General features: G+C 38.9%; 1 protein-coding gene across 1 annotated transcript; it reads right to left on the minus strand.

The window, feature by feature from the left end:
* Positions 1–17078: 17078 nt before the first annotated feature.
* Smp_078540 (hypothetical protein) lies at positions 17079–18394 on the minus strand (the record flags this gene model as incomplete). Its single annotated transcript, XM_018797065.1, has 1 exon — positions 17079–18394. The coding sequence occupies one exon, from the start codon at positions 18392–18394 to the stop codon at positions 17084–17086; it is 1311 nt and encodes a 436-aa protein (XP_018646831.1). The 3' UTR covers positions 17079–17083.
* Between the last annotated feature and the right edge of the window lie 7439 nt (positions 18395–25833).

Consider the following 25833-nt stretch of genomic DNA (forward strand, 5'->3'; position numbering starts at 1 on the left):
CTCTGAACGGGAGTTCAAACTTCTTAGTTAGAGTCATTCGGTGCCATGTCTTAAAATTGGCTGCATCAGTATATGTGTATTCAGTTCACTTAAATCTTAAATTTACTTAATACTTCATTTGTCTTATCCTTATTCCGTTCTTTCTTAACTATTTTCGGTATACTCATAGTTTTCTACTATAACTCCCAGTTTTCTCTCGCTAAGTAGGTGTAGTCTATCAGTATTTATATGAGGTCCTGTGTTGTTTATAACTGAATGATTTCAGAAGTGCAGCATACTTTAGAGTTTAGACCCGCAAAACATTATTTGACAAACTAAACTATTTTATATACAGTCTTGGTTCGGCCACCCCGTTTACATTTTTTTATAGCCATAATCACAGCATGTCATAGCAATCTATAAAAAAATGCAGAATTGACTAAAAGTTGTCTGACAAGAGATGACGATATTACCTGAGCCAAAGGCATCCTATTACTAAATTAAGAATGATAGACGAACGGACATACACCATACAAATTTGTCACCTGACAACCCTCTCTACAATATTCAGGTTAAGGTCAGACACACCCAATAGGAAATAGAAAATATCTGCATTCTAGGTCATAATAGTTAAGCATGAGACACACCGATAATTATTCATCATCTCGTTCCTTTGTTTGGAAAAACACGTATATAGTAGGCAAAATACGACAATCTATTTACAGACATACGGTGCGATATTTTTGAATATTAAAGTTTACTGATTTTTGGAAACGGTCTACGTCATCAGGTGCGTACGACAGTAAAATGCAAACTATATTTAATCACATTAATCGAAAATTGGTGTTCATAATGTAGAATTTATGCCACAAAGTATATTTAAAATTGGTTTTGTTGTGATTGTTAACAGTGGTAAGAAAATAAATTCAACGCGAAATACATTTTACCTCCTTACCAAATAAAGCATTGATGTTTGATATGTGGATGGCACGAACAGTTACAATCAGCAACGATTCGTAAAAATAAGTGATAGTGAACTTACAGTGAAGACAGTTAGGTTTATAATAACGAAGATCTAACTGACCACATTGGGGCATATTTAGACACACTTTTAACAACTCGGACCCTGGTGTTATAGTAACAGAATCCAATGGACTATTGTGTCCGAATGTGATTGTCAACATGTGTTGAATTCACTGAAGAGGGTGTTTACAGGAGGTGCATCCACTCTTTGTGTTCAGCCAAATTCTAATCTTCTGAATTCTTCATGTCTCTATCTTTTTTCTCTTTCCAAATTTATTTCACTGGGTTATACTCCTTGAATAACATCCTCAAACTCTAATCTTTCCGATTACTGTTTATACTCTTACTACCTCTACCACTATTGGATTTGAATCGACAACTGCATCTCTGTGCTAATGTAGTATGGCAACTCAAACTGATGCACATACGTACGAAGTTCTACGTTGTGACTGACTGACTTCCAAATTACGAACACAAGGTACGGAAACGGTTGTCTTAAGATACTACAATTGTATCTTGAGAAGAACAAATAAAACGACTCACTGACCAACTGCGGATAAAAATATGTCTATAAAACTTTCAGGTGATACATAATTCATTAATTCTGAATACCTAATTAGTTGCGATGGATGTGCATATTGAAACAGAACTACTGCATTACACCCGGTCTGTTACAACATGCCGATAGGCCTAAAAGAATAAGAGATGTAACAACGTTACACTACCCACTGACATAAGAACCTACTGTTTTTTCAGGACACTGCACCTACACATGTCCCTTCGTAATTTCCTACCTAATATGAATCTATTCGGAGTAACGCTTTATAAAAGTATAGTATGGGGACTGTATTTTAATTCCCTGACATACATAACATCATCCATGCTACTTCGGTTTACTATTACTTATTAGTGCGCGTTTGTTAAACTAAGGTACGATAACTACTTAAGCATCCTCTAGTTTCAGCTGCGTTTGGGAATAACCCATAAGATAAGAAGTGAGCAGCTTTATAGTGTTTTGATTATCACAATACTTCTAAAATCTTCCGGTTTGAAGTTATGTTGTCAAAAGGCAACGTAAACGTCACATCAAAACAATAATATTTACTTCGTTAATTTATGCTAAAGCAAAACAGTTATTTACACAAAGTATACTGCTGGTACAAAAATACCTACTTTGCACTCACCTTTTTATGAATTCGAAGTGAGTTTCATGAAACGACGGTTGATTTGCGTCTGTCAATAAGATATAAAATCATCCTATTAACTAAACTGTTTACATAATAACACGAATGAATTATTAAAGGGATCGAATGTTGAACACATAAATCACATAAGACTTACAACAACAACCTTTTTATAGTTAAGTAAATGAGACTTTCAATAGTTACTTCTTATAACGTAATATGATAGTTTCGTGAGTTTTCGTTTAAAAACTCCAAGTCAAACTTATTTCGATAAAAGCAAAGGTTTTCAAACTGACACAGTGATTCCAAATGTTTTTCAATCAAAGAATACACAGTTATCCGATTTGACGATAGGGACAGTAGCTTAATTAAAAGTCATCTAAACAGATGAAACATCTCTACGAAAATATATTCATATTTGAACATTCAGGTAGTACATGTAACAGTATCACAGGAGTATGAATACAACAGTACACAAAATACTATGATTTCTGACACGATATAAACATATAAAAGAAGTGGTGCTAGTTTCACTTTATGCGTTTATATTGTCTATATGATATTAGCAACTGTAGCAACTTTTATGTGAAGGTGCAAAGTGCTTTCACAAGGCTGTCAGGACACCGAACCTCTACTTACTCTTGCTAGTAAACAGATAATAGTCGAGAGGTTCGTGTATCTAGGTAGTTATGTAAGTGCTGGTGGAGGCGAGTTCGAAGTCAATCCACATATAGTGAAAGCCAGAGGGGCTTGTGCGAATCTGGGCCATCTTTGGCACCTTCGTGATGTCAGTCTTACTGTAAAAGGTCGGATCTACAACGCGTTGGTGAAAGCAGTTTTGCTCTATACTTGTGAAACCTGGCCTCTCCGAGTTGAGGATGTTAGACGACTTCCTGCGTTTGATCATCGTTGTCTCCGAAGGATTGTTGACATCCAGTGGCAACACCAAGTTAGTAGTGCAGAGGTTCAGCATCGTGTGTTTGCGCACAGTGACGATAATTCAATTGGTTTCACTATCTTGAAACATCGACTTCGGTGGCTTGGACATGTTCTACCAATGTCGTCCCAGAGAATTCCAAGTCGTGCATTATTTGCCGATGCTGGGACTGGTTGGAAAAAACAGAGAGGTGGTCAGCGTTCGACATGGCGTTGTGATATGAAAGAAAGCTGTACAGGACTGGCTTCTGTCGGTCCTTCACGACTCCCTGGTTGGGGTCCTAGAAATGGTGCAACACATTGGCCAGAGACGTTATCAGATATGGCTCAGGATAGAAGCCAGTGGCGTTCATGATGTAACCTTCTTTTACTTTCCTCATAAAAGTGGCCGTAACTTATTTGAATGAAATGATTCTTTCTGGTTGTATCTTCCTTTCTCTCCCACTACTATTATTTTTTCAATACCATACACTGATTTGTGGTTGTTATTGTTCTTTTTTTCCTTTATACGCACCTTACATTTCATCTCTTTCCATTCTCATTGCTACTGTATGTATCTGGTGGTGTATATGTATCTGGTGCCCAATTGTACCAATATTTATGTGTTCAAATAAATAAATAATAACAATTGCCATTATTACTGGTAATAATAGTACCAATGATAGTAAGAAATATTAAACAAATTATACTATCTGGGAGAGAAATGACTAGAGGAACCAAAGTTACGAAATAATTTCGAAACCCAGGATCTAGGAGCAGACACAGCTCCCGCGGACGCGGCTGACTCTGAGCCATGTCACATAATGTTCACAAACACTGATAGATAGAACATAACTAGCCGGCCCAAACCTACCAAGCTAACCACGAAAGTCGATGTAGTTGTGATGCTGAAAACCAACATTACATATTTCAATGACTATCCAACCGAATAGTTCTAACAACTAGAGTATCAATGATGAATCCAAAAGTTTATTCAAAAAATAAAACACTACCTGAGATAAAGATACTAAAAAACCCATATTGACATTAAGACTTACAAGGTTAACAAGTGATATAAATGTCAAAAGACCGTATCCCCATCATCTACTGTACACACAATTGTCTACAACTTGATAGGTTTACTGTCAGATCTAGCTACAAGTGGAATACCACAAAACGAAGCAACAAGAGACAAAGCACTGACTCCAGTCTAGTACACATAAAGCAGTCTGTCAAAGCAGCTATTCAGGACAATGTCCCTTGAAATTATCAGATGATACCGTTAATCAGCTTAAGATTATGGTTGTTCACGTCGTTAGGCTCATTTATTACTGTGGATCACTGTAAAATGAATAACTCGAGATAACTTGTAAAATATCCACTTTAATTGCTAATGAAAAATGCAAAAACTGGTTCACTTGCGTGTTTTGGTAGAAAATAAAAAGGAATCCCAATCTAAACTAAAGCAGTCTAAGGTTCTCGAAAATTATCTGAGCACTAGGTTTAACAGTAAAACTGAAACCAAGCAATACAGGCGGCTCCAGGGGTTATAAAATTTGAACGCGGTTCTAATCAATAACTGACACAGCGAGGTCGTTTAAAATGTTATGACTTGCGCTATTCAAGTGAGATACATAAGAGCCTATAAGCCTGAGTTAAATAAATCTCTAAAGATTAGTGAACAAAGTATGAACTCAAAAAATAAAGGCCAAAGATTCTAGTACAGAGATGCTGGCTCCTACAGTAATGATGAATTGCAGTCATTATTACAAATAAACGTATGCATACATTGTGAACTTACTAGTGCTTTCCACTTCTTCGCTCACAAAAAAACAGAAGTCGTAACACTTGGCAGGAGAGCTGTCATCAGTGCTTTCCTCACTGCAAACAACCTGTTTCTTTTTCTTTTTTAAGCGTCTCTTTTTAGAGACATTCAAGCAATTATTTCCGGTGGCCTCTGATTCTACGGAATCCTCAGTTGGAACAAAGACTTGGTTTTTCCACGTTACACCGCTGAAACTGATGGGTTTTGATTTTGTTAGGGCAGGAAATTCCTCCAAATCAACAAAGTTATTCTTTCCAGACTCTGGATCACAGTCTAAAGAATAACTATAACCTAGGACCATGTTTTGTTAACTAGTAGTAAAGTGGGTAGCGTTATTTTCTATTGGATATGCCCTCCAGGTAGTGAATATTAACTTCTCACCAATCAGAATTAAATTCTTGATTGGGTGAACAATGAACTAAGAGATAGTTTTACTGAACTTTAGTCACTGCGGCGAGTATGACTGTCAGTCGCCAGAAAATCTAAACAGGTTCACAAACGCGCCATCAGAAAGTATCAGCAACATAAAGATTCGAAGTATTCAAACAAAAGCCATCATAAATTTACATGTGGTTCAGATAGTTTTGGACGGAATGGAAGAAGCTTTCGCCTGAAAAGCTTCTGTATCTAGTGTCAGTGGGTCGCCGATGTCTCCATGTAAGAACTTGTGTATATTTGATTATGCAACCAACTTCGCGCGCTATTTAAAAAGGACAGTGGTATTTTCCTCGTTGAGTAAATTCTATTGTTTTGATCGTTATTAACGTATCAAGACTACTGTTTTTATACTTTGATTGAATTTCTTTCAGTTAAAGTATTCTATTAGAGTATCATCTTTGGTATCCTAAATAGTTTTATCGTCGGTACTCCAGAGTACCTTTTTTTTCCATTGTGTCTGTTAGTACTTTGGTCCTAACTGTTTATAGTTTTTTTTTCTACTTATAGTCAACACTCACTTTCGCATCTTAAAATGACTGGAAGATGCAACAAAAGCATTTGCCACCGCCCAGGATGTCGATATCCTGTTGATAGCGGCATGCAGTGCGATGAGTGCAAAGGTTGGTACCACGATGTTTGCACGAATCTAACACCTGCAGCTTTCAAGCGGTTTAGTAAAAATGGATGTGTATGGCTATGTCAACAGTGCTGTTTGGATGCAAATAGCCTGCTAACCGAGGCCATTTCAATAGTAAATGCCGCAAAAAAGTGTCTCGGCAAGCGCGGTCGGGATACATCAGTCAGAACTCAATCTGTCGACACGCAGATTGACACAAGGCAGGCCCAAGTGAGTCCAAAAACTGCCGACCCACACCCTACTAAGGAGGAAGAACATCCTCCAAAGAGGACTGTTACAACCAGAAACTCGCGCAAAAAAGTCTCTTCTGTCCCTCGTATCAAAAATGGTACCCAGAAGGGAACTTCAGGAAGCCGAAACCGCAAGGCTCGATCGGTTTCCAGCGCGAAAGATGACCCGATCTCCCAAGTCGTCCTGACTCTTCCGGAATCCCACAGTACGCCTGACGCGAATGTGGTTACCACTCCAAAGAACGTTGGCGATTGGGTACGGGTCGTAAGAAAAAAACGCCAAAATGACGTAAAAGGAAGTCATACCCCCACCAAAAGGGTCGACAAGCCGAGGTCTGATCACAGCGACAGATCAGTCATTCTCCATAGAGTCAAGGAGAGTGACAACTTAGAACCGAAAGCTCGTTTTGAGCATGACATTGTGTTGATAAAACAACTACTCAACCAAGTTATGCCCAAAAACATCCCCGGAGTCACCTTGCTAAAGGTGTATAGATTAGGAAATCTAGCGCATCTGAAACCAAATCAGTCTAGACTACTCAAAGTCGTTTTCAAATCCTCAAACGAACGCGACTTAATCTTAGAAAATGGACACAAATTAAAGGGTTCAGGAGTTTTTCTCCGTAAGGACTTACCGTTGGCGGACCGTGTTAAAAGACGGGAAGCCGAAAAGGAACTACAGCTCAGATTAGACGCTGGCGAAAAAGACCTGAAAATTGTAAATTTTCGGGTTGTGAGGCTTCGACAGAGGATGATGCCGAAGCCACTCTGGGTGAAGCACGAGGCCACCTAAATAGGCTTCGGATCTGTTATACCAACGCCCGGAGCTTACTAAATAAGCTACCGGAACTAGGTGTACAGATTGACTCAACTAGGCCAGACATAATCGCAGTCACAGAAACATGGCTGACGCCGTCTATAGATAGTAGGGAACTTGATTTCGAGGGTTTTACATTGGTAAGGGCCGATAGAATACAAACGCGTAAAGGAGGGGGAGTAGCTCTATTCATTAGGAATGCTATTCCATTCACCATTATCGACAGTGTATCCCATGAGAGTGGGACGTATGAATTAGTTTGCTGCCGCCTGAAATGCAGGGGACAAGAGTTACTACTTAGTTTGATCTATCGCAGTCCAAGCTGTGAGGCAAACGAGGTCCTGCTAAGCAGTCTCAACACTTTATCACGAAGTGATCGATGTCTAATCTTAGGGGACTTCAATGCACCCATGGTGGACTGGGGAAATCTTCGGACTGAATCGTCAGCAAACTCCTTCGAACAGGAACTAGTTGATGCGATAATCACTTGTGCTCTAGTGCAACACGTGAAGGAAGCAACTAGGTACGACCCGGGTTCTGCATCATCCTTACTAGATCTTATATTGACTCATTATGAGGATGATGTTGCAAACCTGGATTACATGCCACCCCTAGGCAAAAGTGATCATGCAGTTTTAAGCTTTGACTTCCATATAACTGTCGATCACGAGTACGCTTCAGCTCAATCCAGACCTAACGTCTGGAAAGCAAACATAGCAGACATCATGAAATCAGCATCATTAGTAGATTGGAAATTAGATCCAGAGTCATCAATCGAAACGGCTTGGGACGTATTCCGGAATTTATACTTAAAAGTTACCACCCCCCACATCCCTTGGACTACACCTAAGAGACCGAGAAACTCCCCACCGTGGTTCAGTAGGGAGGTTCGCATCCTTCTCCGTAAAAGAAGGAAAATGTGGGACAGATTTAGGTTACTGGGGACTGACGAGGCGAAATCTCAGTATCAAAAGGCTCGAAATACCTGTGCCTCGACCCTCCGTAAGGCCAGAAAGCTGTACGAAGAGAAAATCGTAAGGGAATCCATAGAATGCCCTAAACGCTTGTATTCGTATATAAACCAAAGGACAAAAAGAAGAAGAAATGTTCCTTCATTATGGGGAGACAGTACTGCCACATCACTAGTGGAGGATGACTTTGGCAAAGCTCAAGTATTCTCTAAATACTTTAGCGATGTATACACCATAGAAACACCCTTCTCACCAGTCCATGAAAATCCACCCACACAAGCACTGGACAGCGTAACCATTGAAGAACTCGATGTTTTTGGTCTGCTAGTTAAGCTTGACATAGGTAAATCCACTGGACCCGATGAACTGCATCCTAGGTTACTAAAGGAATTAGCTAACTTTGTTGCGAACCCTTTAAGTGTATGTTTTAATCTATCCGTAACCCAGGGTCGTCTACCAAAAGACTGGAAGAACGCCATAGTAAGTCCAGTCTTCAAAACAGGTACAAAACATAAGCCTGAGAATTACCGACCAATTAGCCTAACTAGTGTGGTTGTTAAAATCTTAGAAAAGATTATTCGGAAGGAACTGTTAAAGTATCTCGATGAAAACCGGATCCTCTCCGAAAAGCAGCATGGTTTTAGAACAGGTTACTCTTGTCTCACAAACTTATTAGTCGCTCGTGAAAGCTGGTGCGCTCTTAAGGACCAAAAATTACCTATAGACGTAGCTTACATCGATTTCAGCAAAGCCTTCGACAAAGTTCCGCATAACCGGCTGTTATATAAGCTAAGGAATGTCGGGATTGGAGGCAATCTATTGATGTGGATAAAAGACTTCCTAGTTGGGCGTCAACAAAGAGTAAGGGTGAACTCCAAGTTGTCTAGCTGGGAAACTGTGCTTAGTGGAGTCCCCCAAGGTACAGTTTTGGGGCCAGTGTTATTCCTCCTGTACGTAAATGATCTCCCTCGTCTACTATCGTCATCGGTCTTACTCTATGCTGATGATGTCAAGATATGGAGAGCGATACAAAGCAAGAGCGATAGCTTAGAACTTCAAAATGACCTGGAGAGATTATCTGAATGGTCCCAAACCTGGCAATTGCCGATAAACACTTCCAAGTGTATTGTGATGCATATTGGCCATCAGGGTACAGATACATACACGATGAATAACACTGAGTTACCTATTGTTCAGGCACACAATGACTTAGGCGTCATCGTTAGTCAAGACTTAAAGACTACTGCACACTGCCGTGCAATAGCCGCCAAAGGTTTTAGGACTTTATGGTCCATACGCAGGGCTTTTAGGCATCTTGACGCTAAAACGTTTCTGACTTTGTATACAGTGTTCGTACGCCCTAAACTTGAGTACTGTATACAAGCAGCTAACCCCTGCCTAAAAAAGACAGTGAACTCTTGGAAAGAGTTCAGAGAACAGCAACTAGGCTGATTCCCGGAATAGCGAAGCTCCCGTATGGTACTAGACTGACCAAGCTAAACCTATTCCCGCTGTCATATAGAAGAATCAGAGGTGACTTGATTATAGTTTTCAAATTGCTAAATGACAAATTTGCACCTGATATGCCCTCATTTTTCTTGTCTTCCAAAACAGAAAATCTACGAGGACACTCCAAAAAAGTTCACAAGCCCAGAACGAATTACTTGTCAGCTGACTACCGACTTTCCCATCGAATAATCAACGAGTGGAATTCATTACCTCAGCACGTGGTTGAGGCTCCATCCGTCGACTCCTTCAAAAGAAAGTTGGATCAGCTGAGAGACCATCATTGCCAGGACTAACACAGGCCACCAAGCCTCCTGTCCTTTCCAAACTGAAACTGAAACTGAAACTGAAAAGAGAAGTGTCAGCAAAGTATGGTGAAACACTGTCCTGAGTCCACAATAACATGTTAGGTTTTCTCTTAAAGGACTTATAGGGAGTTTTTTAGACTATCTTACATGGCAGTGAATCCCAGAGTTTGATTACTCTGAAAACGTAAAAGGTGGGCCTACAGTCTATTCTGCTATGCCATGTCTGTAATTTCTATGTTTCACCTCCAAGTTTTGTGCTGGGAATGAGCTTAATTGGATGTTTAAGGGGCTGCTCAAGAGTGTTCAAGATTTTGTAAGTCATCAAAAAATCACCTCTGAGACGCTTATACTCGAATGGCTAAAGATTTAGTGATTTGAGGCGCTCTTCATAAGGTATGGATTTGAGTCTCCGTACTGATTTCGTGAGTCGCCATTTGATAATTTGCAGTGTATTCTTGTCTTTACAGAGTGAGGGGGGACCGCTATTTTTCCAAGATGTGAATGAGGCCAAATTAAACTTTTAGGGATTATGTGGAAAGATCCATTGTCCAACTAGCCAAAAATGGTCATCAACGCTAACAGTGCAACGTTTACCCGAAAGGCATTTCTCCCGAAGTGAGCTTAAGTCTTCAGATCATAAAGAACTAAGATTCCATGACCTTTTTAAATTTGAATACCTCTAGAGGGGAGTTACTTTATTTGTATGAATTGTCTGAAACATGTCTCAGTTGGACTTCTTCACTCTTTGAAGTGCTGAAGGTAAGCCCACCCAACTTTGAAGTCAAGTCCGGTCCTTTGGAAGTCTCAGTTTGTCATCTGGATCTCAGGCTTCTCTCCAGAGTTTTACATCATCAACGATAAATAGTAAATCAAACGATACTTACTGAAGGTCACTCATATAAATTAAGAAAAGAAGAGGTCTTAGTAATGAACCCTAGGGCACACTGCAGTGGTATTAGTCCTAACCACATAATCCTCAAAGCAGAACGTGAAACGATAGGAAAAATACATATTCAACGTTTAGCACTCAGAGAAGGCCAACAATGGTGAACGCGGAAATATTCATGTATTCAATCGGATGACATGGCTCAGCCTCGCAGACGAGGCCATTCTGTATAACTTGTCTTTATTCACATTAAATATATTGTCCTATCTTCAGCCCAAATGAGTTCTTCAGAGATACTAAGTATCATATTGTTACGGTACGATGAGTCAGTGCAGACAATGATGTGACTTCGACGTAAAATCTTATAGATTAGGTAGTCACATCATTACAAATCTATGCTTTTAAGATTGGGTCTATTATTATAATAGTACTAATTACGAACTAGGCCATAATTCTACGCTGATTTTCCCAGTTACCTCATATTCAGCTTTGGGGGTTGTGTAGTTAGAACCGATACCACTACAGAACCACTAGGGATTCTATAGTCTGAGAAAAAAGGAACTTGTCGTGACTTTAAAAGGTCAAATATAAAGAAGGGAAGTAAGCTAATCTATTAACAGTGACTGGTTACCTAACAGACTGAGCCTACTGATGAGACATGTATAACTGACCCTATCAAAAACTTTTGGGAAGTCAAGGTATATTACATCAACCTCCCCCTGAGATCAAGGATGGTTGTCTTTCTGTCCACCGCGGTTTCACAAGAATGGCTCTCCCTGAGACCGTGCTGTCGAGGTGAAAATAGGATTATGGATATAAAGCAGTCGCGTAGACCATCATACGTCAATGACTTCGTAACTTTCGAGGGTATTGAGAGAAATGCTACCGGATGGCATCCTAAAGGCTCACTGAGTCGGCCTCCTCTGAAAATTGGTTTTTGATTTTTTTGGTGCTGTGCCTCAACTTGGCGGATGTGAGAACATCACACTAAACGATTTCGATAAGACTAAGTCCGCTTCTCTCAGCATGACAGAATGGAGCTTATCCGAGCCAGGAGCAATGTCCTTGTTTAGATATGCGGTTTCTGATTTACACAAGCAGCGTTCACTTTCACTTTTGTGACTCCTGTTAAGTTTCAGGTGAAGCTCTTGTCAATGTAGTTAGTATGTGATGGTTGAAACGTTTGAACTTACTGTTCTGCCAGGAGGGCGGCGGCACTGTCGCCGTTGCCGGTCGGACCATTAGGACCAAACAACTGGGAAACTCCTGGTTTGGTTAGTCTAAGAAAGGCTTCATGACGAAGTAAGTCTTTCGTACTGGAGATAAATTTGTCGATTAGCTTTATCTGATACTGAAGCCTATCCTCTCTCATTACATATAAGTATTAGCTTCTTACTTGTTTGAACTGTCTCTAGGTGCCGTCATCACTAGTTCGTTGATATTCAGCTCAGTGTTACTTTTCGCGTTTTAGTGTTCAAAGAGTACGAGTACTTATGACTGCACGTTGACTGTAATTTTCGATGTCCGTTTACGGGACAGACAGGTCTGTAGCACATAAAATTATCTAATTAGGGAATCTGAATGACAGTTTCCATCAAGTCGAGGGTGGACCTCCCAGTTCACTTGTTTTAGGTTGCCCTTTAAAGCTCATACATTCAAACTTTGAAATTCCAACGCCATTTGTAAGATGTCTGAGCTCAGTTTCGCTGACAAAATTGGTGACCATGAAGGTATAATCACTTCTTTTCGAGGAAGCCAGGATTGAGAGGTTGTCAGTCAGCTTCAGCAGAGTTCCCACCTTGAATGTGCGTGTGTTCAGCGAAAATTAAATTAGGAAGATTGGAGTCTCCTAGATCCACGGTATGAGTGTATCCGTGACGAATAGAGAGGAACAATCTCTCCGGCATACTCGTTGACAGTAGTAGGCTTTCTGTAAATGACTTCGACTAGACATCTCGAGGTGTTAGACAGTCACAATGAGCATCATACAGATTCATGAAGATTTATAGACTACTAGATGTACACCTAATTCTCTGTCAATTAAGATAGTAAGTACAGTGTTAGCAAGCCCACCATTCTTGTTTTTCTGCCGTCAATTACCAGCTGCTGGTTCGTAATTTGATAGGTATATATTTCGCATATTCCTATTTTACTTACATACATGCGCCCGTCGAGGAGCGTAGTCCACCTACCAGCATTTCTATCCAATTTTGTTCTGTACAGTCTTTTCCGGGTGTTTCTATTTGTTATTCATTCCATCTTTGTCTGCTTCCAATCCTCTGCACAGTGTGCACTTTGGACTTCCTCTTTTACGTTTCCCTTCAGATTTCCAAGGTAGTGGTTGCCTCGTGATGTAGTTTGATGATTCTTCCGTAATGTATGTCCAATCCACTTGCAACGTATTTTCTTAATTCCCTCTCGAGTTGGAAGCTGGTTTGTTATCTAACACAGTAGACTGTTGCCGATGGTATCCGGCCAACGGGAATTGTGTATCTTATATAGACAGTGATTATAAATACTTGCACCTTTTTGATGATGGTTGTGGCAGTCCTTGAAGTTTCAGTTCCGCACAGTAGGATTGTCTTGACGTTCGTATTGAAGATTCTAACTGTGATAATCTGGATGCACTAACACCAAATTCTTTTATTGTTAGTTCATAGAGGTATATCATTCGGTGAGGCTCAGACAAGTGAAACATTCATATATAACAGGAGATAGAAGGAAGGGCAACAACTAGACAACTTTTTCTTGTACAGATCGATACAGGAGTACCTACTAGCCCTTCAGAAGAGATCCAAGTGTCTGGATGTGAGAGAAATATTGGCTCACTAATAAGGCTGTGGACGAAATCTAAAATTAGGCAGGTCAATTAAGTTCCAGGTGGACGAGTTAGAACAGTTCGGCTGAAAACAGCAACCGAAGGTATCAGCCAAAGGTTACGACGCTTATGCCCATAAGAAGAGGCCGATATATTGGACACGACAGTAGCGAAGCCTAGACGTGATGCTCGCTTGGAGGACGTTAGTTATCTCCATAACTGAGAAGCCGAACCGCTGCTTAAACACCCAACCCGTCAACGCCACATGACGTGTTTGTAAACTATTCCTATTGCATGTGACCTGCCAGTTGTAGGACACTATTGTTCATTTATATTGGTGTGACTGCAGCTCAGATATTTTTGTTCATTCGATAAGACACACAATAGCGGCCACTATGTTCGTGTGTTCCATTTAATGACTACACTTCCTTTAATTGATCTTTACGTTTACAAACAGATAAAGTGTGAAGCTATGTTATCCTCCTCCTGACCGTAGCTTTCACATAGACCCTGGGTCGTCAATACCGCGTTTACAGTTCAGGTGGAGTATCTGTAGAAGAAATTTAACCTTAGAATTTGTAAGTTTCCACCTTCTCCAGAGCTTCTCTGTCACTTGTGGGTTGATGTTTACCGTGTTGTATTTGAGGACGTTGCTTTTTCCCTTATGTATGTTGAGGCCTACTGATTCAGAGGGCGTTGCTACACTAGTTGTCTTCACCTGCATTTGTTGGTGTGTAGAAAAGCGGTATAGAAGAGCTGTATCATCTGCAAAGTCCAAATCGTCCAGTTGCATGCAAGCTGTTCATTGTATTGCATGTTTCCTCTCCGATGTCGAGGTCCTCATAATCCAGTCAACCATCAGGAGAAAGAGAAAGCCAGGAGAGTGAGTAAGCAGCCTTGTCTAACTCCGGTCCTCACTTGGGATGTATCTATCAGCTGTCCTCCATTCAAGAACTTACAGTGTAGTCCATTGTATGAATTCTGGATGATGTTGACAATTTTCGCAAGTACTCACTGCATAGCGTTGAGGAAGTTTTCACAATGTTCTTCTATCCATACTGTTAAATGTTTTCTCGTAATCAGGGGAGTTGATGTATGGTAACGAGTTCCATTCAATTGATTGTTGAAAGATGATCTGTAGTGTAGCGATTTGGTCTGTTCACGACCCATCCTCACGGAATCAGACTTGTTGATCTTGAAGTTGGACGTCTACTGCGTCTTTCATCCAGTTCAACAGCACCCTGCTGAAAACGTTTCCTGGTGCTGATAGTAGTGTGATGCCTCTGTAGTTCTCACATTTGCTGAGATCTCTTGTGTTCGGTATCTTGGTGAGATGTCCTTCCAGTCTGTCGGTACTTGTTCCTCTTCTCAAATCTTCCTGAATAGGACATGGAACATTATAGTAATATGGTAACACCCTAATGCTGTAACCCTGTTACTGCCTATCATCCTAACTCTTTTTAAAGTATGCTCAGAAGACAACTGTAATAAAAGTGTCCATTCAGGACTTTTGGTATGTTGTTGAATAGCTCAGATTTTAATCTATCTCTTCTGTTTGTTTCTAACTCGGTAAATGTGCCGAAAATTGTTGACCAGTGCTGTATAAAAGGTTTGACCTCTGTTTCTTTTGTGATGTTAGTTATTGGTAAGGCTAATGGAAACTTCTTGAGTCTACCTATAGACTTAAATAAATAATTAAAACTAGTATAATACGGTGAAGGCCCTCTGGTTTTCTCAAGAATCCTACACGTTTATGGTCGGTTGTTTAGTTTTACTCACTTCTAATTGAAATAATGCCTCGATTATCTGATTATCATGGGTTAACTTTGACACAAAGTTTGGGTGTCGTATTTTTTGAAGTGAAAATTTATCAATTTTATTCTGCAGTGAGCTAGTAAGTGGTTTGTAATCTGTGTAAATTATTAATAACTTACCTTCCAACATGTCCTAAATTCTTGTGAGTTGTTCAATGTTTTATTTTTCTTACCCTGAAAATTTTACAATATTCTCTTTCATATCCTCTGGTTTGCTATTAGCCCTTACCATCTCTTAACCACATATAATCTGACTTGTCTCTTATGACCTTTGCCATTAGTTATCTTCATAGTAGTACGATATATTAAATGGATATCTAACCCATAATACAAATGCTATTACCATCTGATTTGCTTGTAACATGGAACTTGTAGAGACAGTGTATTCCAAATATGGTCCTTGATTAAAGCAATATTCATACCGACCACAAACGTAAGAGAGCCTAACATCATAAAAGGAGGGAGGATGGCGTTACTGACCAGCAAATATGATGGTGGGGAGATAACCTCAATCCACCCGTGTCTGTGGGGCAGAACATATTAATTACGGCTCCTTATGTCTAGTGGGATGTCACGAACCAACGGTATTGATACGAAATTTTTCATGCAAAATACCACTTTAAATCATTTTAAAATGGCTAAATTGGTTCCACTTCCTACCGAGTAATCCTATTACAAGCAAACTAGACAATTGGCTAAAAACGAAGCCCACTCTATACCCTATAAAATCTAAAAACAAAAAAAGAGTTCAAGCAGCTTCTAAAGTAAAGGGAGACAGTCATTTGTATCGGAATACTGTTTTCAGCACTTTATTTTATAATTACACAATTCCATACTTCCTTCTGAACTACCTTCATTTATACAGTTTCTTATCCACTCATACTTCATGATGATGATCGTAGTTGTTAAGAGAAAGTTTTAAGGGCTCAATATTGTGAATAGAATATAGCAGCGAGAATAAAGTGAGAAAAAAGGAGAGTGAATATTTCGTTTGAATTAGTCATCCATCATTAGTTCAACAATCATACATATATTTAACAAAAATATTATATTACTAATCAAGTAGTGGTGTTGCAGTATAATATTGCGACTTCACAAATGATTCTGGCAATAATATCAGATAATACAAGTAAGACCGACTAAAACAGCTGTCCCAAAGAAGTGATTACTTTTGGGACCACAGTTCGAAAAAAGATGTTGTTTGTGGCATATTAGCACAACAGTTAAGACACATTGAATAAATCATTAACTACAGCCAAATAAAATATTGTATTTCACAATGGTCCTGGAACAAAGACACACTTCGTTATATCTGATTGGATTTATTCGTTTAACTGTCCATGTTAAGCCATTTACATAGACAGCAGACTTAAGCAATTCCGTCAACTATATGTTGCTACGTTGCATGGTTGAGTAAAGGGTAGCTAAGGACGAGTCTAGTGAAGTTTCATACAATAAGCTGAGAGACATATATGAGGAAACGATACAACACGAGTGCACGAACATGGGTTGTAATCCGTTATCCAGTGTTAGTCAGTTGAGTGTACAAACCACTGAGCTACGGTGCAGGGCGATTAAATGTAGTTTCTGAAAAAGATGTGTCGATAACATCACGAATTAGGTTTTAGTTACAACTACACTACTACGACAGTCCATTCTGTGGTCAATTCGTGTACGCACCAAATATAATTTGATAAAGGAAAATCTGGGGAATTAAAAAAACACATTGATCTTACTCTGTGGATTTGATATGGTCCTCAATCTGTATCCATAGGTCCAATACTCGGAAAAGTTGTGCATCATCCTCAGAAAATAAGATAATTATTGAATTTTCATAACTATGTACCGTATTTGATTCATCCGACTCAATATCCAATAATAATTCATGAATAGAGCTTATTATTGACCAAAGTTGTAGATCATTAGGATCTAATTTTAAAGCATTTTCGAGACCACATAAAACAATAATGCGCAGAGATAAACAAATATCTGGTTCAAGCAAAGATACTTCGTCGCATTTAATCTTTTGAGTTTTTATAGTACGCACTATATGAGTAGTTAAACAACCACAAAAAGCGTTGGAATTAGATATTTCTATCGTAGACCTTTGTGAACGGGAGTGTGAGCACAGTAATTCGTATATAAGTTTGCTAACGATAGGATGTAGATTATTGGCCCATAAATGATCGGATTTATACACAAGTTTATACAGAGTGCGCAAACTGCGTACAAAATAGACTGGCCAAATGGATAAAGAAACATCGACGAGAAATTTTGAATATTTTGTGAAGTATTCAGTTAAGCAGACATGTAGAACATCAACTAAAACAGTAAATGCACAATCACGCGTATTATCCATCCTTTTATCATCAACCGTCGTGTATGCTTTTAGAGCGGATCTCCAAAGACGAAAAATTTCGAAAAGAAAAACTTCTTGATCACCATTAGCTTTACCATTTTGATCGATTATGATATGCTCAACAAGTTTCTTGATTATGTTTCCTAATTTGTTCCATAATTCGCCAAGATGACAAAGTATTACCACAGTTGATGAGTTGTCCCTTAGTACATCCAAAATAAATTCAATGCAAATGCAGACTGAAAATGCCTCGGCGGTTTCAGAATCTTCTAAAGCTGTATCCAGAATGCAACCAATCTTAAAAAAGAACTGAGAAAAAAACATCTTAAGAGCATTTTGTGCCAGACTGTTTCGTTCATCAGTTATTATAACCTTTTCAGATTCACCCTTGATATCTTTATGTGAATTGAGTAGTGCTTTGAAGAAATAGTAAACTATTATCCCGTCAGAATTTACGAGCATTGTTCTAGATGACGCCATAAAACGGTCAAGTGTCACGCTGATTAATTCAGAAAATTCATTTTCAGCAAATTTTGTCACAGCGTCTAAGCGATCTTCATCGTTAGATATATTGCGAAATGTTTTGAGTGCAGATTTATAATCCCCCCAATATTTCGGAACCTTCCAGGTAAAACTGTCACTATTAGGAGGACATGTATCGTCCGGTGATGACTCATAAGACATGATGTAAACTTCTGGTGATTCATATATATATATATATATATATGATGTTGAGATTGAGGATGTACAAACTATCAGTGAATTACTCGTAAAGTATTTTCCGACATGTTATTTTTTTTAGTAGAACCCCAAACTTTGAAAAGATATCATTTTAAGGCTGACAGAAAATATACTATAAGAATCATCCTCAGTTTATTACCAACCAGGAAAATATCACTGCCAAACAAATAACAGCTGATTTAAGCAGACCACAAATAAACCAGGATGTTAAACTTAAAGTACTAAATGCTCTGACTTAATATATAATAAGAGTAGCCAGTAGTAAGACTATTAGTTATAGTCTAACGATCGGTTTTAAAATAGGCCACACTCGTTACATCATACCTTGCCCACACTTATTTTTCTTTAACACATTAGTATGTTCTTACCTAATGAGTACTTCAGTAACAGACAAATAGACTAAATGGTTATACCTTAACTATACCTCCATGAATATTGTGTGCTCTGCTTTTCGTCCCTCCTGTTTCTTACACCTTTTTCAGCTTCCTGCAGATACTCCACCGAAAACAGATATGGCACGGGTGACTTCGTCCTACACCGTTATTAAAGCTTACGATATTCTGGAGGGATATAAGTTCGAAACTTCTAAAAGCCCCCAACTTCGCATGTATCTATTCTCGACCATCAGTCGTATGTTGCAACGCTACCTCCATAACGTGCGCCAAGTGTGATATTAACATGTTCCTTACGAAATCCATTTACATTCATATCTTATGAAATATCAACCCAACTGAATAATTTTCAACAATGAAAACTGTAACTTCTGTAACGATTTGATCTTGCCTGCAAACCGGCATGCCTCATGTAACAAACTGTTATTTGAGAATAAATTATTATTATTATTAATTATTATGTGTTGGAAATGCTCAATGGCCAATTAGGTCTACAGGAGCCTTCGACTGAGAATGTTGTTTCTGTGAGAGTAACTCTCTTTTCAGGAGAAAGCGAACGATTTACGGGTGGTTTTAACCAGCTGATTAAAGATACTCCCTACTTCATCTGAAGTGTCCACAATTAAGGCGAGTTGGTAATCGGGGTCCGAATAATCCGGCATAGATGTCTGGGCCAGTTTATACTTTGAATCTTCAAAAGCTCCAATAGCCTAAGAAGTCAACCTAGAAGACGGTAACATTGATGTATCTTTGTTCCAGCCTCAAGTAGTCACTTCAACACGACTCTCACATGTTTTACATGTGATTTTAAATCAAGACCGCAAATCAACAAACCTTTGACATATTCTCAGGTGAAAGACATATCTTGAGTCAGATTGTCTGTAAACCTTTGAAAGGTTTGTGCAACATTTATTAGGCGGAAGAGCATGTCGAAAAAATTAGGTGGTTCGAAAGACATAGTGGTAGGTGCCTTAAGAATATCTTCTACGGCGAACATCAAAGAGGATCGTCCACTAGATCGCAAATCTGATATCTGGTTCTTTAACATAAACGTCGCAATTTCGGTCTCATTGGCAGCCTGAAGTGTGACTCGGGAAGTTTTATTATTTTTATAATAAATATATATATATAATATAATTTTTCCTTCACACATGCACTGACATACATACTATATCACAACTAATATCCTCTTGCTATTCTCATCTATTGTTTTTAACACTTTCACCGATCCTCAAGATACATTCACCCTTGTGTTAAGCATAGGTTTTGATTTCTAGACTTCAGCCCTCGGCATTGATTTTTTCACTCACTTCTATTTTCAAACTTTTGTTCAGTCCATCTGCTATACGTCTTTTTCTTATCATATCACAAAAGAAAATGAGGGCACCTGCTTCTAGACGTCCAGCCAAACGTAGGAGAACGACACAATCTGAAATTGTTACTGACAATTTCAACAAGACGAGCTACTCCATTCATCCAGAAGCAGATCAACGTTTACCAGTTGTCTCCATTCCAGACGTGTTGAAGACTCTGTTGGTAAACAATGATGATAATCACAACTGCAATCATATGAATGATATAAAGAGGTTGCAAGTTGACATGAACATTCTCAATCCGCTCAAGTATCTCATCAACCCTAACCTCACAGAGACTCCGGATCAAATGAATGACATAAATAACTTCCTAGATCGTGTTGCATCAGAGGTATTTGAAAGAATAAGACGAACCAGCAATGCAATTGTGTTTAATATACCGGACACATATGCCCTTAAAAATATCAAATCTAGTCTGCTTAGAGCCAGTAATATGACACACGTACCATGTGTATGCACAAGATTAAAAAGAAGTCACCCTGGTATGCACTCACTGATCTTGTTCAAATTCAACTATTCTGTAGACGCTAGTGAGCTTTTAACTTCCTCCAATTCATTGAGACAAAGGATATTAAGACTACCAGATAGATCGCCATACCAGCAAAAATCAGGCAGAGATAACTACAGACTACCAGCATCGAACTCCTAAGCATTTCATATTCCTAAAGGTTATTAGATTAAGCACTATTCTAAGACGAAATCTAACTTTACGAATATGCAGCCACCGAAAAACTACCCTGAACCTCCTAAAGTTCAAAACCCAGAAGAAAGTAATCCCGATGTGGGTTGTGTCCATCCTTTTAACAACAAATAGACCTGACAACCTTCTTGGTTCGGCTCCCAATGTGCACACTATTCCTTTATCAAATGTTATATCCAACAACAATGAGAAGACATTTTTTGTAATTCCGCCGGTTTTTCTGCCGGCAACGGTAAACGCATTTCAAATGATGACAAAGTCGTTGAATCTATCTCCGCTCGCAACACAACTCTTACCTTAGCCAATCCTACGAGTATCCATGAAAATACCGATTGTGATTTATACTCTAACCTGCTTTACCATGATAATTCTCAATTTCGTATTCTTTCGTTCAATGCCCGCTCTCTGCCCAATAAAATTACTCATCTTAAAACCCTTTTATTCCTTGTAAATCCAACTATTGTACTTATTACGGAAACATGGTGCAATTCATCTATATCCGATCACTATTTGCATATAGATAACTACGTTTTCTTTAGAACCGATATATGATATGGATTAAGGGGCAGTACAATTATCTATGTCTGTTCGAACATTCAGGCCTGCAAATTAGAGGATAAATCTCTTGATGCTATAGACGACTCCACCTAGGTTACTGTAAACTGTGGATCTCAAAATTATCTGCTCGTGGGATGCATATGCGGACCACCTCATGCAGACTCTAGGTTTGACAGATTACTAACAAACATCTTTTCCATTGCTTCACACCAACCGCATACTTTTAAAATCATCGAAGGTGATTTTAATCTGCCAAATATTACAAAGGGTCCGACTCAGGTACCAGGTCGATATGACAAGTTAGTTGAAACATTAGAAATTTACGGTCGGGCCCGACAGGTCCGACAACCGACTAGGAGGAATAATATGCTTGATTTACTGTTTACAACCAACATAGTTTCTATCCCAGTGCATATCAGTCATGAGTTTTTCAGGAGTGATCACAGAGTAGTATTGAGTATCATTCATTCTTTCGACGCCGTACATTTGAATTCTAAAGCTGCAATGACGAACAAGAGTAGACACTTTGATCAAACGGACTGAAACTCTTATTCGTTGATTACCAAACTTATTTTACCACAAATAATATTGACATTGCGCTCTCTGATCTATACCACAACCTGATATACTGCCTCGACTGCATTGCTACGTGGCTTATTACGCTAATAGGGCTAGAATACTTTTAAATTTTTTAAAAGAAAGCTGAGGAAATTAAAACACCGATACCAAGAGCATAATGACGTGCATGCACTTCAGAGTATACTTAACTTAATCAACAGGAGTGCTTCATCTAAACGCAAGTATTTTATGAATATAGAAAATAAAGCCCTAGGTAATAAACGCCCGGAATTATCAAGACTTCGGCTTTTTAAATCGCTTGTGAAGTCAAATTCTCTTGGCATGACCAAATTCTCCATAGCTAACGGAAGCACTGTTGATGACCCTGATATTATTTGCGACCGATTTGGTGGGCTTATTTTGCCTAGAATCTGAATAACAATAAAAATTAGAAAGAAAACTGGATCTAAAGTTACGTTTTAAATAATGGCTGATCCTAAGACCGTCCACATTGTAAGCATTTTTTACTTCGGCGATGAACACTGGATTTTCTAGGTAACACCCCAGTCAGTATAAATATGGGTTGCTGAGACCAGTTTAAGCAATTTTTTCTGTGAAGAGTATAAAGTGTGATCGATAAACGAACCCATCAACGACAAAGTGAAACGCTCACCACCACATTAACTTTCTTTGGCCTTATATGTCTATGTCTTGTTTATCCACCAATCACAATTTTATGTTCATTGCAAAACAATATTCGCCTTGTTCACCCATTTTTCCTATCCTCTAGTTACTGTTAAGTATGTTATTTATGTTTCTCCTTTCCCTATGTAATAGACTGTACTGTCTATTTGTATAATAACGTTGTTATTTTCGTTTTAGAAACAGATAAAGTTTATTAAGTCAAATAGCCTGCCTGTTCTGACTTCGGCCAAACCAAAACTCTGTGCTCAACAGTCTATAGAATAGCTTAGAGTTGCACCTGTAGGAAATTTCTTCCCACAGTACGACCATATCAAACGATATTATTGTAGTAAAACTGTCTGAGTTAATGATTCAAACGCCTTTTTGTGAACTTCACTCCTTTATGTCAGCAACCACGTTAATATGTAGGCGGACGAAAGGTATGAAACTCACTCTGAATATGGTTCGATAGGATGTATGTTGTAGAATCGTGGTGTAGTCCAATATAAGTACGTTTATTTGTGCTGATAAAGTGATAGATTAAATCCCTAAACTGCAGGTTTGTCATAATGTGACTACCTAAACTTTCTCAACCTATCTATGGAATATAAGGCCTATCCATCTGTATGGAAAACATCTCTTATCATCCCTAGACTCAAAACCGGATCACGTAGTGATATTGTTAACTATAGGCCAATTAATTTGACATCCGTGCTATCAAGAACCATGGAAAAAATCATCTACAAACAGCCGTTATCATTTTTGCCTTCGGCCAATCTGATTAGCCCATTCCAACACGTGTTATGACTAAACGCTCATGCTTCACATCACACCTGGAATTTTTCGATCAAATTACCCAGAGAAGAGATGTTGGTCAGTCAGTGATAATTCCGTACTTCGGCTTTAGTAAGGCTTTCGACAGCGTCTCACACAAACGTCTTCTTCTAAAACTCTCTTCATTTGGAATACAGAATCCCCTTTTATCTTGGCTCAAATCTCTTTTAGAAGAACGTAGCCAAATTGACCGCTTTGGATCTCGCTAATCCAAACCTGTGAATGTAACCAGTGGGGTTATACAAGGAAGTGTCATTGGTCCATTACTATTTTTCCATTTTATCAATGACGTGTGTTCCCTCTTTCAATATGACAAACCTTTTCTTTTTGCAGATGAGCTAAAAGTGGTTTATTCATTCTCATTTCCCACCACAGAAAGCTATATTTCAGCGGTAATCCAAGAAGAAATAAACAAGTTGTACGAATGCGCTATTTCGTAGAATTAGCCACTTAATGTTGACAAAAGTAGATTTATTCACATTGGCCGCTGCCTTAACATTAATCTGGCTATACACAAAAATACACTGAAACCTCTCAACACTGTTCGTGACTTGGGTTTAAGATATAGCGACAGTTTGAAATTCTCTGAGCACATCGCATCTCAAGTATCCAAAGCTAGAAAGCTCATCGGATTCATAATGATAAACTTCAATAATATGGAATCGAGATTATTATTATTATATATACTGTCTCTCGACCACGAGAGACAGATCGCCTATATGAAACACTTCTACGTGGGGTTTTTGACCGACTACGGTCATTGCGAAACCTAAGATATCGTGTAAGTGTGTGCATAGTTTGGCTATGTCAGTCGGGGTCGACTGAGGTTTGTCCTTGACGGAAAAAACCTCAGGGCTAGTCGATTTTGTTATTTCTAATATTCGATCGGCAGATGTGGCTAGTTCGTCTACGGCGTTGTTTTGGAACGAGACGAGAACTGCCTGCACCTGTTTTGGGAGTTTGGATAAGAAAAGTTGTTTGAATAGGCCTTCGTCGAAAGTTCTTTGACCTATTACTTCTCTCATCCTTAACAACATGTCCGTCGCGGAACCATGTTGCAGGTCGAGATTATTGAGGAGGTGGTCTAACCGTTGTCAGTCGGTTAGATCTCCACGTCTCAAAATCTATCGTTTTAACGTTTCGTAAGGTTCCGAAACATCACTAGTTAACATACTAGGTGTTACGTACCTGTTAAATTCGCGCGGTAACGCCTTAACTACCGCGAGGAATCGTGAGTGTGAGTCTGTAATGCTGTGGCCGTTAAAGTCGGCTTCTGCGTAGCAGAACCAGGACTCGATATTGTCAAGCCAGAAGGGAGTTAACTGAATCGTTGACGGGGGAGTAGTCCTTAACTTAAATACTTTAGGTGACTGTTCCGTCATAGTAATATAAAGAACGAAAAATGTCTAATTAAAATATATCCAGAAAAACTCGAGAAAAAAAAGGTATATCACAATATATATAAATCAAATAAAGAAAAACAATGAATAATGATATTCCAAAAAGGAACCGACTCACAGTTTATTGGCTTAGTGTACCAGATCACGTCAGGACCACCACTGAAGATACGACTAGTATTCTGATTATACAACCTGCTACCAGTAGCACCTTCTATATTCGAAGCTTTTTCCCTACCAGTGGAAATCAGAAGTCAAACGAGAAGAGGTAGGAAAGATATATTTGATACGTTATCAATATATCGAGAAGCGTTTGTTCTTAGCTGGCTAGTGAACGTAGGAGCTGTGTCCCACGCTGAGTCGAAACGTGATCTGGTACGAATGCATGACTGAAAGCCTTCAGTTAAACAAGTCCACTTAAACAACGTGGTCAGTATCCAATGTCGAACACTTAGAAAGCTATTGATTTTGGGGAATTATTTACAGCTACAGGGGAATACCTGGAAATTAGAGGTACAACGCACTAAACTACACTGTGGGCGTACTTTCTCCTCATCACAAACGGTCAAGTCTTGGGATTCTGTAAAGGTTGAGGTAGTTCAAGTAACTTGCCTGTAGCCCGTCAGAAGAAAAATGTTGTATTTCTATGGGCTCGAAAAAGCACTTTATTTACTAGTAATTCTTATATTTTGATTTACTTTATATACCCTGTCCCTTCCTGAAGAAATCGGAGTTTTAATAATGCTAGATACGGAGCTTGTCAAAGGAAAGCTTCCTACATTCTATCGACAAGCATTTGAATAATTTGTGGATGGGTGACTTTATTAAAATGATGTGGGAGCTTTAAATATTAACGTTACATATCCAGCTGGCAAGCTGTACTAAA

Source organism: Schistosoma mansoni, assembly GCF_000237925.1.
Source record: "Schistosoma mansoni, WGS project CABG00000000 data, supercontig 0169, strain Puerto Rico, whole genome shotgun sequence".
In the NCBI taxonomy this organism is placed as follows: domain Eukaryota; kingdom Metazoa; phylum Platyhelminthes; class Trematoda; order Strigeidida; family Schistosomatidae; genus Schistosoma; species Schistosoma mansoni.